The 16,644-nt window shown below is 42.8% G+C and overlaps 1 protein-coding gene across 1 annotated transcript in view; it reads right to left on the reverse strand.

Moving 5' to 3' along the window:
* Window positions 1-6,078: 6,078 nt before the first annotated feature.
* Window positions 6,079-16,644, reverse strand: part of LOC120433989 — a 34,432-nt gene continuing 23,866 nt past the window's right edge. The window contains exons 7-11 of the mRNA XM_039601329.1: window positions 12,457-12,620; window positions 7,000-7,156; window positions 6,766-6,904; window positions 6,418-6,619; window positions 6,079-6,300 (exon numbers count right to left, since the gene is read on the reverse strand). Coding sequence (XP_039457263.1) covers window positions 6,079-6,300; window positions 6,418-6,619; window positions 6,766-6,904; window positions 7,000-7,156; window positions 12,457-12,620 — 884 coding nt within the window. The remainder of the gene's footprint in view (window positions 6,301-6,417; window positions 6,620-6,765; window positions 6,905-6,999; window positions 7,157-12,456; window positions 12,621-16,644) is intronic.

Genomic DNA, 16,644 nt, shown 5'->3' on the forward strand with positions numbered 1-16,644 from the left:
TCTATCTATCTATCTATCTATCTATCTATCTATCTATCTATCTATCTATCTATCTATCTATCTATCTATCTATCTATCTATCTATCTATCTATCTATCTATCTATCTATCTATCTATCTATCTATCTATCTATCTATCTATCTATCTATCTATCTATCTATCTATCTATCTATCTATCTATCTATCTCTATCTATCTATCTATCTATCTATCTATCTATCTATCTATCTATCTATCTATCTATCTATCTATCTATCTATCTATCTATCTATCTATCTATCTATCTATCTATCTATCTATCTATCTATCTATCTATCTATCTATCTATCTATCTATCTATCTATCTATCTATCTATCTATCTATCTATCTATCTATCTATCTATCTATCTATCTATCTATCTATCTATCTATCTATCTATCTATCTATCTATCTATCTATCTATCTATCTATCTATCTATCTATCTATCTATCTATCTATCTATCTATCTATCTATCTATCTATCTATCTATCTATCTATCTATCTATCTATAGTTTATATATAGTTTAATTTATAGTACAATTATTAAACAAAAGATAAAAATCAGTTTGCCTGCCTAGTTGCAGCCGCTGGATCACTACCTGAGGACAGCGGTAGGTCCTGCCTACAAGAAAATCACTCGAGTGTGCGCGAATAGAAATTATGGAAAATTTCGTTCAGTCATTGTGGCATTTATGGATTGGATAGGGGGTTTGTTCTTGGTTTACTGACATTTTAATTTGACTTTAACGTATGATGAAAACCTCTGTGTCACTTGTGGCATTTTTTTTACAGCTTAAGTCTCAAGTAACGTGACTGGAAACACACAAAAACGAATCATTTTATGTTTTAGGTTTGAACTAACTGGACTCGGTGGATTTAATTTAATCTTTAATCTTTTTTTCTGTTCAGTTTTTAGAACAGCTGAGATCTCTGGTACGACGTCTTCCGTTTGGCTCTGGTTGATTTTGGTGTTCGCCATCTTCATCAAGTCTTCCTCGGCTGGTGAGTTCAGCTGGTTCCTGATATATGAAATGACTGTGGGCCCACTTGAGTGAATTTTAGGTTAGTTCCGTAAATGTCAGTGTACGTGTGTTTAACTACACATTATTTAAACACAGTTGAGAACTTCTTCCTTATTCAAGATTAAAGATTGAAGATCCTTTTATTTGTCACATACATAGTTATACAAGTATAGCACACAGTCATATATGACCTGATACACTCCTCAACTGTGCAAAATATATAGAGAAAAACGTTATATATAGTAAGTAAGTAGATATGTAGAAAGAGGACATTGTGTAGTGACGTCACATCACTGTTAGGTCATGCATAGGCCTTAGTGAGTGCTGCTGCATTTGTGACTCAAATTTTGAAATACTGTTTTATGATTATTAGCTAGTTTTACTTTAATTTAATCTCTGGGACAGTCACCAAACAGTAGGCATATAAGAAGGATTTTTTGACGCTAATGGTAAAATAACTTATCTATAGGACAGAGGTCCCTGTCAGGTTTTTTTTTTCCTGCTCAAAACAAGCTATTAGGGTGTGAATGCATACCTAACATACCTAACAGAGTGACTTGGTGCTATCTGTGCCTCTTTCCTGTAATTTGTTTAATAAGAAAATAAGTAAAGTGTGTTTAGACTTCAGCAAGTTAAATCTCACTGACAAAAACATGTTTAAAAAAAAGAAAAGAAACCTCAAACTCAGTCTGTGTTTTACTGCATATAAATATTATTTTATGGATGGATATCAGCTGAACATGTTGAAATATATTAAGTGACATTTGCTTGGGTCTTTATTCCCATTCTTAAAAAGTTTTCATAGTTTTTGTTTTTAAAAATGGCACCAATAGACACTGATTACAGGAGGTTTTGGGGGCCTGCAGAGTGCTGGGCTTAATGTACATCACTTGAAACACTGAAGTCTGTAGGGAAAATGTGTTATATACCTCAATTACACCTGAAATGTCCTTGTATTATTTATTTTAATATTATTATTTTATTTGACATAAACTGGGGTGATTATAAGTGTGTCAAATGGACACTCTGGTCCCGTTCAGCTGACCACAGGTGTTTCTGACTGGTGATCTTTATGCTGTTTGGCTGCGGTAAAAATCAACATTTCCTTTGCTCTCTTTTTTCTGCCTTTCAGAACAGATAAATATTACTGATGTGTTTGGTAAAAATGCCACTTATGCCGAGTTTTGGATGGTAACAAAACCTTTAATGGCCTAGAGTGGAGCAAACCTGAGCTGGAGACAGAATATGTCTTTATGTACCAAGACAGCAAGCCTGACCAGACCAAGCAGCATGAATCTTTTAAGAACCGCACAGATCTGCAGATGAAGGACGGAAACTTCTCTTTGATTCTGAAGAATGTGACAAATGCTCATCTTGGAATATACAAGGTCCGTGTGAGTCCAAGAACAAAGTGTTGTTATCAGTCATTTTTTTCCCATGTTGGGTTCAAGGCATGTCCCCCTCCTTGAATTGCCACCTTATCGTGGTGGAGGGGTTTGTGAGCTCAGACGATCCTGGGAGCTGAGTTGTCTGGAGCGTTCAGCTCTTGGTAGGGTCTCCCATGACAAACAGGTCCCAGGTGATGAGCCAGACTAAGAGCAATTCAGTAACATTTAACCACGATTAAATGAGGCTGTCTGTAATGTTGTTTGTGTACATTTTGGTTGTATAGACAGGTTAAAATACAGCCATTTCTCTCAGTCCGTTATCTTTGATTTGATTGTATTATGTCTGAGTTACGGGAGCTGTTTTTCATTTTAATAGCTTGTCTGTCAAACAGTTATTGATGCCTGCTGCCTGTTAGCATCAGCTTACAGTCTTCCACTGTTGAGTCTGGAAACCAGGATAAAAATGGTCTCTGAGGACTTTTATCCTTGTGAAGGTAGATTTTTCAGAGTTTGTATAAAAACTAGAACAACAGCTTCCTGTTGGTAAAAACCTTTAATCCTGCAACTCCACATGTTTGTAGTCCAGCAGTTTTCAAACATTGAGTCTCTGCTTGTGCAAAACAAACAAGTATCTGTTGACGCTGTGACCTGGGAATAAAAATTAATCTCCATCTTTTTTTTTATTTTTATTTTTTAAGATTAATTAACAATGATTCAGTCCCTGAAATGACGTACCATGAGGAAATATTTGAGAACTGCTTATTTAGTGGCTTCAGAAGCACTAAACTTAGAAGTTATTGTACTTGGTGTTTACAATGTGGAAATTCTCACAAAGTACTTATTTTTAAAGGCATAGAGAGTGAATATGAAAGTGCACACATTAATGCTTTGAAGAGGGAGTAAAACCTATGAACAAGACTAAGATTTAAATGCAACTCACAATAAAAAGTGAATGAATACAAGATAGTGTCATGGTCTGGCATGCCTGCCTAAGGATGATTATTAAGGAGACATTGCTTTTGTTGTTGTAGTTTTCTCTCTTACTCTTGTCCGTGAAGGTTCTCAGTCATCCAGGTCATCGTCGTCAAAGGAGTATTTCCTGAAACCTTGGCTGATTGTGACCTACACCCGTTTTCACACCTTGGCTCAGGTGATTAGATAGAGGATAATCAGGGGGTCCATTGTCCCTCTTGGAGGGTTACTTCCACAGGGCTTAAATCTGGGACTCCACCATTTAACCCTAGAACTGAAGAAGCTTCTCGGATGAGAGGTGAAACATCTTCAAGCAACTTAAAGAAGTCCAGATGCTTTTCTTTCCAAGCTCCTTAGACTTTAATAGATAATCATTTGATTTGTTATTGTTTTCACTGAGAGCAAATTCAGTTATAAGTCCTTTGTCCAAGCATGTGGAAAACTATTGTACATTTTACATTATTGGATAGCCGAGCAGAGCCATTCTATGAATGCCGTTAAGTATTTGTGCTTGATGTTTATTGTTGATGTTACACTACTGACCAACAAAACAATGACCATGGTGTAAGTGTGCCATATTAGGCTCGACTAATTCTCAGAGAATCACTGATGTATGTTTCAGCCGTTTAATTAAGTAAAGAGAAACCAAGCAGTTTGACAGACCATGGTTGCTATGGCAATTTTATCACTTACCATTACTGTTGAACACACTTCCTTTATTTCTAGGGAGTTTGAAGTCTGTGGACACCTTCAAAAAGCAGCTAAAGACATTTTCATTTCAAAAAGCTTTTAATTAGACCAGGCCCTACATGATGTATTTATGATTGTATTATGTTTTTATTTTTTTGTTACCTCTCTTGTGAAGCACTTTTTGACATCTGTCTTTGAAATGTGCTACAAAAAGAAACGTTTATGTTACTTGCTTTACTTAAACTTTCCTCAAAATATCGTTACATATATATATACATATTGTAGCAGGCCAGGGCTGTTCGGGGTTTTGTTATAGACAGTTATGTTCTGTTGTCATGTTGCCATGGTTACAGGTCGCTCTCTGCGACTGTGTGTTTCCGGGTGTGAGAGCGCCATGTTGTATTGTTGTTGTCGTTACCCTAGAGCTGCGCCGAGCGGTGGTGTTAGTGTTATGTGCTCGCCTGTTGAAGGCTAATAAATGGCTGTGCTCCCTGGCTAGCTCGCGGGAAGCAAGACCAAACAATACCTCTGTCTCCTCCTTGTCTGAGCTCACCACATTGGTGTCAGAAGTGGGATAGCTCACCCTCGCCGGAATGGAGAGAGACACTCAGAGGCTGGAGCAAGCCGTCGAGGAGAGTATTCGCTGCTTGGGAAGTGGGCGATTGAAGAGAGAGCAAGCGAGCGGCCATGTAAGTCCCCCGACGGGTCTCGACGGCGCGAGCGCACCGCGGCAGCAGCCCGTCGCGACTGACGCTGGGACAGTGGTTCATGGGCTGCCTCTGTCGACCGACACGCCGGGCCCCCGACAGCGAGCAGTGATGCCTGCAACGCCAGCTAAGGTACCGAAATACAACGGGCTAACCCCGCTAGAGCCCTACCTCTCACAAGTACGGCTAGCCGCGAGGCATAATGGCTGGAGTGACGAAGAGGCTGCTACACACCTAGCGCTAGCATTGGAAGGAGATGCACTGCAGGTACTCCTTGACCTAGCCCCGTCAGAGCAGCATGAGCTCCAGGCCCTCACCATAGCAATTGAGAGGCGATTTGGGCAGCAGCACTCCACTGATCAGAGCAGGGAGCAGCTGACCAACCGGAGCCGTAGGCCGGGGGAGAGCCTGGGCACCTTTGCAGCGGATGTGTTGCTGTATGCTCGTCGTGACTACCCAGAGTTCCCAGCAGCAGCCCGTGAGGAGCTTAGCCTGCATGCTTTCCTGCGAGGACTTTTCCCAGAGCGACTACGCCAACACGTCCACCTGGCCATGCCTCAGACTCTCCGTGAGGTGCTCCTTGAGGCTGAAAGGGCCAAGCTTGTGCTCACGTCGCGACCTGACCAGCAGTAGCGCCCCCCAACCTACCCTCAAATCAGAGCCGCAGACTGCGACAGTGAGGGGGAGGTCGCGGGGATATGCCAGCCGCAGCCCTCGGTGCCCTGGAGGCATCCCCGTCGACTGACCGACCGCTGCTACCGGTGCGATGAGCCTGGCCACGTGGCGTGCGACTGCTTGGCGCATGCCCAAAAGGCCAGAACTATGTGGCCTCAGGGGGATGAGAGGGGGAGCGGTACAGCGAGGGGACCACCGCTCAAGCTTCCTGCCCCCCTCCAAGAACGATGCACGGTGGCGGGCCTAGTCGGGCACCTCAAGGGACTCTACCTGAGCTGCTGTGTTGAGGACCAGCCCTGCCAGGCCCTGGTGGACACAGGGTCCACCATTTCTCTAATACGACCTGGTGTGTTTCCTGGAACATCCGGGCCGCTTGTGATGGGTTGGTCGCCCACCGACACCCAGCTGATGACAGTGACGGGGGAGAGAACTGACATGCGGGGGAAGAAACCGTTGCGGATCCGAGTGAAGGATCTGGAGCTGGTGCACGACTTCTGGCTTGCTGACATCCAAGAACAGTGCATCATCGGCCTTGATCTGCTGACCTGCTGGGGGGCCTGCGTTGACACCGCGAAGCTGGCTATCACTCTTGGTACAGACACTCTAGCCCTCCAGTGCGGTCAAAAGCAGGGAACCGGAGACTGCAGGCAGATGCGGCTGGTTCAGCACGCCATCGACACCGGCTCTGCTCAACCCATCTGTCTGCGCCCACGCCAGCTGCCCCTCGCGAAACGGCGGGGAGAGCGGGCCCAGGAGGCACGGGGCGTGGCTACTGCTCGGGCCACAGCCGACGGAGGGGGATGGCTCTCGTTGACCATGCAGCAGCTGAAGCAGGAGAAGGAGACTGATGCGACGTTGGTTCAGGTGGGGGCCTGGCTGGAGGCAGCACGACGCCCAGGCTGGACAGGGGTGTCAGGACAGGGGCCCGAAGTGAAGGCCTACTACTCCCAGTACAGCCATCTGGAGACCCACGATGGCCTCCTGTACCGGAGATGGCGGGCCCCCGAACAGGGCAAGGATCTCCCGCAGCTGTTGGTGCCTCGGTCGCTGCGGTCGCAGGTGCTTGAGCTTGTCCACGGCTCGCTGGGGGCCAGCCACTATGGGAATGCTAAAACTCTCAGTCTCAGGGGGCAGTTCTACTGGCCTGGTTGTTGACGGGATGTGGAACTTCATGTGCACTGCTGTGACACCTGTACGGCACGGAAGGGCCCCACTCAACGCCCCACTGCCCCCTGCAGCAGCATCGGGTGGGGGCCCCGATGGAGAGAGTGGGAGGAGACGTCCTAGGGCCTTTCCCCGTCCCCGAGGCAGGGAACCGGCGCGTGTTGGTGGCCAGGGACTGCTACAGGAGGCTGAGGGAGCGGCCGCGAGTGGTTCCTGACTACACCCGCCAGGCCCATGTCAGCGCCGGAGTACGACAGAAAAGAGCCTGTGACACCAGGTGCCGAAGGGGAGCTCCCCAGGCTGTGCAGTCACTGGCAAGGGCCGGCGGAAGTCGTGGGGCGGCTAACAGAAGTGGTGTACCGGATTCGCATGCCGTGCTCAGGGCGTGTGGCGGTGTTGCCCCAGGACAGGCTCTCACCGTACCGCCCGTCCGCTCCAGCAGCCGCCGGGGCAGGGGATGCTGGTGGCACCCCAGGTTCTCATCCAAGTGATTCTTCCCCTGCTGGTCGAGATCGGCCTGCACGCCGAAGGAAGACACGTGGACATTTGCAGGACTTTGTGTGGGGTAATGGGGTTGTCGGGGAGAACTGACCCCTTAGGTGGGGGCTATGTAGCGGGCCAGGGCTGTTCGGGGTTTTGTTATAGACAGTTATGTTCTGTTGTCATGTTGCCATGGTTACAGGTGACGCTCTCTCTGCGACTGTGTGTTTCCGGGTGTGAGAGTGCCATGTTGTATTGTTGTTGTCGTTACGCTAGAGCTGCGCCGAGCGGTGGTGTTAGCGTTGTGTGCTCGCCTGTTGAAGGCTAATAAACGGCTGTGCTCCCTGGCTAGCTCGCGGGAAGCAAGACCAAACAATACCTCTGTCTCCTCCTTGTCTGAGCTCGCCACAATATATATATATATATATATATATGGATATACAAAAAAAAAAAAAAAAAAACCCCATCTCGCCCTTGCAGGCGGTTTATCCTTCAAGCTCGGGTCCTCTACCAGAGGCCTGGGAGCTTGAGGGTCCTGCGCAGTATCTTAGCTGTTCCCAGGACTGCGCTCTTCTGGACAGAGATCTCCGATGTTGTTCCCGGGATCTGCTGGAGCCACTCGCCTATCTTGGGAGTCACCGCACCTAGCGCTCCGATTACCACGGGGACCACCGTTACCTTCACCCTCCACATCCTCTCGAGCTCTTCTCTGAGCCCTTGGTATTTCTCCAGCTTCTCGTGTTCCTTCTTCCTGATATTGCTGTCATTCAGAACCGCTACATCGATCACTACAGCTGTTTTCTTCTGTTTGTCTACCACCACTATGTCCGGTTGGTTAGCCACCACCATTTTGTCCGTCTGTATCTGGAAGTCCCACAGGATCTGAGCTCGGTCATTCTCCATCACCCTTGGGGGCATCTCCCATTTTGACTTCGGGACTTCCAGGTTATACTCGGCACAGATGTTCCTGTACACTATGCCGGCCACTTGGTTATGGCGTTCCATGTATTCCTTGCCTGCTAGCATCTTGCACCTTCTGTTATGTGCTGGATTGTCTCTGGGGCATCTTTACAAAGCCTGCACCTGGGGTCTTGCCTGGTGTGATAGACCCCAGCCTCTATGGATCTTGTACTCAGAGCTTGTTCTTGTGCTGCCATGATTAGTGCCTCTGTGCTGTCTTTGAGTCCATCTTTGTCCAGCCACTGGTAGGATTTCTGGATATCAGCCACCTCCTCTATCTGCCGGTGGTACATACCGTGCAGGGGCCTGTCCTTCCATCATGGTTCCCCGTCTCCCTCCTCTTTCTTGGGTTTCTGCTGCCCGAGGTATTCACTGAGCACTCGGTCAGTTGGGGCCATCTTCCCAATGTATTCTTGGATGTTCGTTGTCTCATCCTGGATTGTGGTGCTGACACTCACCAGTCCTGGCCCCCTTCTTTCCGCTTAGCGTACAGCCTCAGGGTGCTGGACTTGGGGTGAAACCCTCCATGTATGGTAAGGAGCTTTCTGGTCTTTATGTCAGTGGCTTCTATCTCCTCCTTTGGCCAGCCTATTACCCCAGCAGGGTACCTGATCACGGGCAGGGCGTAGGTGTTGATGGCCCGGATCTCGTTCTTACCGTTCAGCTGACTCCTCAGGACTTGCCTGACCCTCTGCAGGTACTTGGTGTTTGCAGCTTTTCTAGCGGCCTCTTCATGGTTCCCATTCGCCCCCAGGTACTTGTAACTGTCCTCTATGTCTGCAATGTTGCCTTCTGGTAGTTCAATCCCCTCAGTTCTGACTACCTTCCCTCTCTTTGTTACCATCCGACTACACTTCTCCAGTCCGAACGACATTCCAATGTCATTGCTGTATAGCCTGGTAGTGTGGATCAGTGAATCGATGTCTTGTTCACTCTTGGCTACAGCTTGATGTCATCCATGTACAGGAGGTGGCTGACAACTGCTCCGTTCTGTAGTCGGTATCCGTAGCCAGTCTTGTTAATGATCTCACTGAGGGGGTTCAGGCCTATGCAGAACAGCAGTGGGGACAGAGCATCTCCTTGGTAGATCCCGCACTTGATGGTGACTTGTGCTATGGGCTTGGAGTTGGCCTCTAGTGTTGTACACCACATCCCCATTGAGTTCCTGATGAAGGCTCTTAGGGTCCTGTTGATCTTGTACAATTCTAGGCATTCCAGGATCCAGCTGTGGGGCATTGAGTCATAGGCCTTCTTGTAATCAATCCAGGCAGTGCACAGATTGGTCAGTCTGGTCTTGCAGTCTCGGCTGACTGTTCTGTCTACCAGTAGCTGGTGTTTTGCGCCTCTGGTATTCTTGCGAATTCCTTTCTGTGCCCCGCTCATGTATTGACCCATGTGCCTGTTCATCTTAGCCGATATGATGCCTGACAGGAGCTTCCATGTATTGCTGAGGCAGGTTATTGGTCGGTGGTTGGATGGGACCGGTCCCTTCTTGGGGTCCTTGGGGATAAGGACCGTCCGGCCTTCGGTTAGTCATTCCGGGTGTCTCTCGCTAACTAGCAGCTGGTTCATTTGTGCTGCCAGATGCTCATGGAGTGCAGTCAGCTTCTTCAGCCAGTAGGCGTGAACCATGTCGGGCCTGGTGCTGTCCAACTCTTCATACTGGAGACCGTTTCTTGGATATCTGCCACTGTGATGGTTACCGGACCCTGTTCAGGGAGGTCGCTATGGTCTGCCCTCAGATCCACTAGCCACTGAGCATTGCCGTTATGGGTTGCGTCCTTCTCCCATATGCTCTTCCAGTATTGCTCCGTCTCCAGCCTTGGTGGTGCTGTTCTCTTATTGTTCCCTTGCCACTGAGAGTACACCTTTGCTGGTTCTGTGGAGAACAGTTGGTTTATTCTCCTGCCTTCTATCTCTCTGGTGTATCTCCTCAAGCGGCTGGCCAAGGCTGTGAGTCTTTGCTTGGCAGTTTCCAAGGCCTCAGGTATGGACAGCTTGCTGTATTTCTTATGCACCTTCTTTGTCGCACCTTTCTGCAACTCCGTTAGTTGGCTAACCTCCCTCCGTGCTACTTTGATCTTGCCCTCTAGCCTCCTTCTCCATGGAGGGTACTGCCCCTTGTGTGTGTGTATATATGTATATATATATATACATGGTTTCAAATTGTTTGTTGTTGGCAGATTTTAGTGCCTTTAATGTAAAATCTCAATTCCACGTTACTTTTATGAACTTTATCTGTGCCAAATTTAAGCGAACATTAATATGGAAACAAAAAAAATCAACCAAATGAATGTGGCCACTGAATTTCTTTTAAACATTTATTTGGTCCAGAAAGGCAGAAAATCAAAAATGGAACATTAGTAATAAACTGTAATCTTCATGGATAATCCTCCACCACTTTCTGTACAGTCAACAGATTTTCAGCTTTGCTGTCATAAGGACAGACACAGGACATTTTTCATATTGCGCGTTACTACCCTCTATAACACAATTTATACAGAGATTATTCAGAGCTACATTATATAAATATACATTATCAGTCACTAAAGATCACATATTTCAGAATTTTCTTACTACAAATGATTTTTCTTTTTTAATTTTTTTAGATATTAAAAAGTTATTATAGAGCCTGAAAGATGTATTTCTTGTTTTATTTGTGCTAAAAGAGACTATGAAGTCTGCATTTTGTTGTATTATCTTCTGGAAATATGAAGCATGTCTGATATTTGTGTAGCAGAGGAGCAACAGTGGGTTCACAAAATGCTTCTTTTTTGTTTTGCTGCTTCAGCTCTCCTCACTGACCTGTAAAACATCCACATAAAGACAAAGAGTTTAAGGATGTCATGATGAACCAAATCCTCCAAAACCTGAAATCCTTCAATCGAAAAGCTTTCAAATTTTAAATTACTCTTTGATATTCAAAATATATACGGTACCTTCTCCAGTTTCTTCCATTTGTGTTACTGATTCATAGACAGCAGCATTAACTACATAAAAAACATTAAAAAACAATTAATTTAATGTTATTGGACTTAACAAAAAAAATGTAACTTGTGTAAATATTTTTTGCAAACGCACAAATTCCAATCTATAGATGCACAAACGTAAACTGAGTTTTGCAACCTTGTAAACCAAAATATCTGAAAATTTTATAACTTTGCATTTGATTTACAATTAAATATTTATGACCATAATTGGAGTCCATACAAACATCATACTCTACAGAGACTCCAGCCTGACGTCATCAGGCAGCCTGTCTATCACTACTGCAAACAACAAGGGTCTCAGATCCAGTCCCAGAGTCGTTCCACCCCATCATTGAACCCATTTGTTACTACTGCTCACCTCGCTCATTGTCTTCATAAATGTCCTCAACCACTCTCACATGACATTCTCTGTACTTTTAATTTTGACTTCTAACTCAGCCTCAGTTCAGATTAAAATGGTAATAATAACTGGTTTCAGTACTGACCAGGATGAAGGCGACTGCATTCATGACTTTCATTCTGGCTGTGACAGGAAAGGAAGAGCTTTCAGGTCCAGCAGCAGCTAGTGTGATAATAAACAGAATCGACAGATTTTATATGAGACATTTTTACAAAAGATAATTTATTAAAACATAAAATACAGTAAGATTACTTCATTGCTTAAAACAGGCACACATTTCTATCTGCTATACATATTTGCTAACACAATGCATGAGAAATAAGTTCCCTACGTCAAAGATTTCAAAGATGTTTTTTTTTAAAGTCATGTTTAAATAACGTTGCAATGCTACTCACACTTAACTGACATGTAACGTGATGGTGACTCTTTTCCTGAGTACTGACACTTGTAGGAACCTTCATCAGAGTTTGACACTGCCAAGAAGTTCAGCTCCTCTCGGGAATCATTTTGGATAAGTTTGTTATTGTGGTAAAAAGCCACACTGGGAAAGATTTTTCTTCTTCTCAAGTTGCAGCTAAGACTAACGAAAGTTCCCGTTTTCACAGGATCATCAGGGATCACCATGATAGGACCAGAATAAAAATCTGAAAAACAGTCAGATGATATTGTTTCAACTGGATCAGCTTGTGCAGGCTTTCAGAAAAAAACAAAAGACCCAAAAGTGCTTTTGTGTAATAATAATAGATTTCACAAATGTCATGTAGCATGAAGATGTGACATTTTCCCCTGTTTTCCACAAAATAATTTTTTAACATACAGTGTATTTGAAGAAATATTCATGAAATGTTGTAATGATTAACAGACAGGGAAAAAAATCCACATACCCTGTATAGTGATGTTGACTGCATTGCTGAACTCTTTTGACATAGACTCACACCAGTACACTCCATCATCGGAATATGAATCTTTTGTGTAGAGTGTGCATACGGATTCTCCTGGATTCCAAAAGTTACTACAATACGGCACGCTATTCTCAGGGAACTTCCTCACTCTCCACGAAGGAGAGTTTCCCTTACAGGTCAGTTTGACAGAGTCATAGCCGAAGTTTTGCACTACAGGGCCGACTGTGAGAGATGCTGCTGAATTAACATCTGAAAAACAGCATGGATCGATACGTGAAAGCACGGGCACATAAAAACTAACTAAACATCATTACAAGTACTGACATGAGCTAAAATGCAAGTAAGAGCACATGCATCTTTTTTTTTTTCAAAGCTGTAATATTTAATAAAAAAAAAAAAGATTATAAGAGAACCAAAGAACTGAATTCAGTCTTGATCATGGAGGGAGGGGAAAACATTAAATGTAGTCCTTGTTTGCAGGGAGCTCAAATGTACAGTCATTTATATGCCATAATTAAGAATTAATAATATAATTTAAGGTTATTAAAAGAGAGAGAAACAAACTGACCTGCAGACCAGACAAACTTTGGTTTACTGTAGTAATCGTGGTAGAAGTTGCTTCCTCTTTCCACTCTGCACACATACCCTGCTGTGCTTGTCTGCCCATTAATGATGTAGAAACTCTGAGCAGTCTTGCTGCCATCAGGTAGCAGCTCGTAAGTGTAGGGCTCCTCTGTTATTTTATAATAAGGAACAGCTTTATACCAGGAGAAGAGCCATCCTTCAGAAGGATATTCAACCTCACAACTCAGAGTTACTGAGGCTCCGGGACTCAGCCATGAAGGAGACACAGTGAGGATAGGATTCAGTTTATCTGTTGAAAGAAGAGTTTTTATTTATATATTTATTTTTAAATACTGCTAGATGATGGATTCACATATCAGCTCAGGGTCACTCTGCCCTCTTGAACAGCCATCTTATCATCAGTCTGGTCTCTGTTTGCTTTTGAACAACAAAACAAGTAAATTGCTACAAAATTACAAACTGTACCATTGTCATATATAAGACTAATTATATTGTTATTTGAACCACAACATTTCACAATATGCTGAGTGTGGTACACATGAGGTAACCAGGGAAAAGAACACACTGGGGAACGCAAGTGAACAAGATCAGACTAACGAAACAGGTGAAGCAGAGCAGAACATAATGGACACAGGAAGAGACTATCGAAACCGAACAGGAAGTAAACAGAGACCCAGATTGTAGATTTACAAACTTGATGAGGCGCAGGAGTTAACACAGACATGTGACTAGCAGGGAGATCAGACAACCATAGAGAGAGAGGGCATGGAGTAGAGGACCATGACACAGCATTTTTCTATTTGGTTGTATTTGATTAAATGTGACTGGACTTCTTTAATTCTCAAAAAACTTAAAGAAGTCCAGTGACTTTTCTTTCCAAGCCCCTTAGAGTACCATGACCTGGAAAAACGAGAAGCAACACAGACAAGTTTCAATGATGTGTCTTTTTTGGTCTTGAGTTTTTCACTGAATCTTTCATATTAAAAAAAGCGCAACATCAGCCAAAAAAAGCAAAAATAGAGTCTTGGTGAAGAGTGTTTTCTTCTTTGTTTGTTAGTTAGCTTTTAAAGGGATAAAACATGTCCAACTTACATGATATAGTTAGTGGGATGACATTACTCCACTGTGTCAAGGAAAGCCCCTTGTTGCCCCTGCATTGATAATCTCCATTTTCAGATGACCCAGCATTGTAGAATGTTCTTTCATTGGTTGTGTAATATGTGGTGAACCTTTCTGGTCTCCAATCATAGCTCCAGTAAGTTCCTTCTCCTCCTGGGATCTCACATCTGACAGTGAATGATTCACCCAAGTATATCTGAGTCCAGTTGGGCTTCATAGTTATAATGGCCGTAATAGGAACTGTTCACAGAAAATATTACATTAGAAGACAAACTAAAGCATCATTCAATTCAGTCCAGTTACATGTCACTTCTATTAATGAAAACTTATTCCAGTATTTATGAAAATTGTGAAAGTAGAGAAACAGGCCTGTAATTTGTGAATTTTTAAACAGTGGTATTATTTTAGCTGTTTTCATATGTGTTGGGAATTTGTAGAGACAAATTGCAAATGTATGTTAAGGGTTTGGAGATGCCATGAATTACTTTCTTAACGATTTTCATATCAATGTCATCAACGTCTGTAGAAATTTTTGTTTGTGATTTTCCAACAATATCATCGATTTCCTTTTCTTCTGCCACCATTAAAAACATTGAATGGGGATTATGTTGCACGAGTTTAGTTTCTTTCTCTGCACAATTTCTTGTATCAGGAATTGTATCAGCCAAGTCTGGCCCAACACTTAGAAAGAATTTTACTGAACTCATTAACCACATCACTCATGTAACAAATATTTCTATCATTATTAGTGTAATATGAAGGATAATTTAACTGCCAGGAACCATTTTTAATGATGGCATTTAATGTTGTCCAAATCCCTTTAATGTTATTTTCATTCCTATGTAATCATTTCTCATAATATTCCTTTTAACTAGTTAATTTATTTTTATATTTCTTGTATTTATTTTCAGCTTCTCTACTTCTGTTCTTCATAAATTCTCTATATAAGGTATTTTTCTTTTTACATGCATTTTGTAATCCTTTTGTTATCCATGCACATGCTGCATGTTTTTGTTTTTTGCTATATTTCTTTGCTGGGCAATGGCTATCATATAACAGTTTAAATTTTCCTAAAAAAGTCTAATAAGATTTATCAATAATTTTTTTCCTTATACACCATCTCCCATTCTTGCTTAAGTAAATCACTTTTAAATGCATTAATGGACTCCTCTGTTCTCACTTGTTTGTATTTTGTTGTATTTTCCTGTTACTTTACTGTTCACTTTATTGCCATATTTGGAATACTATGTGGAAATCTGGGTAAAATACATACAGAACTTCACTTCAACCATTATGTAAAATTCAGAAAAAAAGCAATCAGGATGATTACTAAAGCAGGATTTAGAGACCACACTAACATCATGTTCTTGAAATTAAAAATTCTGAAGTTTATGGATATTATAAAATATAAAACTGCAAAAATTATGAACAAAGCCAGATACAATGTGGTACCAGGAAATGTACAGAAGATGTTTTCTGACAGAGAATGGGACTATGAATAAGCGGAAAATTAAATCTGAAGGCTCTTAAAGCACGGACAAAGGTTAACGCCTTTTGTGTTACTATTTGTGGGGTAAAACTGTGGAACAGTTTTCCTGTGGACCTACAGCAGTGTTCAAGCATTAGTCAGTTCATAAAGATGTTTTGAAAACTGCTTTTGGAAGAATATGAAACTGATATTCTTAGAGTAATATATATATATATATATATATATATATATATATATAACAAACTTATATTCGTCGCTTAGAGAACCAATTAGGTGAAACCAGATAATTTTCCACGGCACACCTGATCATTTTTCAAGGCACATACCTATGTGCTGCAGCACAGTGGCTGGGAAACACTTATGTAAACTATTTACATTTATATCTTTAAATTACAAAAGAACTCTGTGAGACCAGTAAAAAACTGTTTGTCTCTCTGTCTGTGGCCTTGTATTTGTCCTTTTCTCCATGTCATACTTCACTAATGTAATATTATTGACAGAAAGACAAAAAGAAGGACAGACCACATAACTTTACCGCCTACTAGTGTTGGCCAGAGAGGCTGATGGCGCGATATGGCAGCCTCGCTTCTGTCAGTCTGCCCCAGGGCAGCTGTGGCTACGATTGTAGCTTGCCTCCACTAGTGTGTGAATGAATAGTGGAATTGTAAAGCGCTTTGAGGGCCCCGGAAAGCGCTATATGAATGCAATCCATTATTATTATTATCATTATTATTATTATTATTATTGTTATTATTATTATTATTATTATTATTATTATTATTATTATTATAACTTTAACTTGCATGACCAAGAGAAAAACAGCTAAACTCACGAGTGTCTTTAATGATGGCATCATCACTTTTGGATGTGAGGCGACCTGAATCACTTCTTCCTCTGCAGCGGTAGATACCACTTTGTGACACATTAATAGCTTTCTTCCCTTCATATTCTGTCATGGGCTCGTCTATAGAACCATATGTTTCACCTCTGTACCACAAAATCGTCCAGTTGTCAGAACCATCCACAGAGCAGCTCAGTGTCACGCTGCCCGCTAATGGTATCTCATACCTTGTTGGTCTC

This window comes from Oreochromis aureus, linkage group 3, assembly GCF_013358895.1.
Source record: "Oreochromis aureus strain Israel breed Guangdong linkage group 3, ZZ_aureus, whole genome shotgun sequence".
Classification (NCBI taxonomy): Eukaryota; Metazoa; Chordata; class Actinopteri; order Cichliformes; family Cichlidae; genus Oreochromis; species Oreochromis aureus.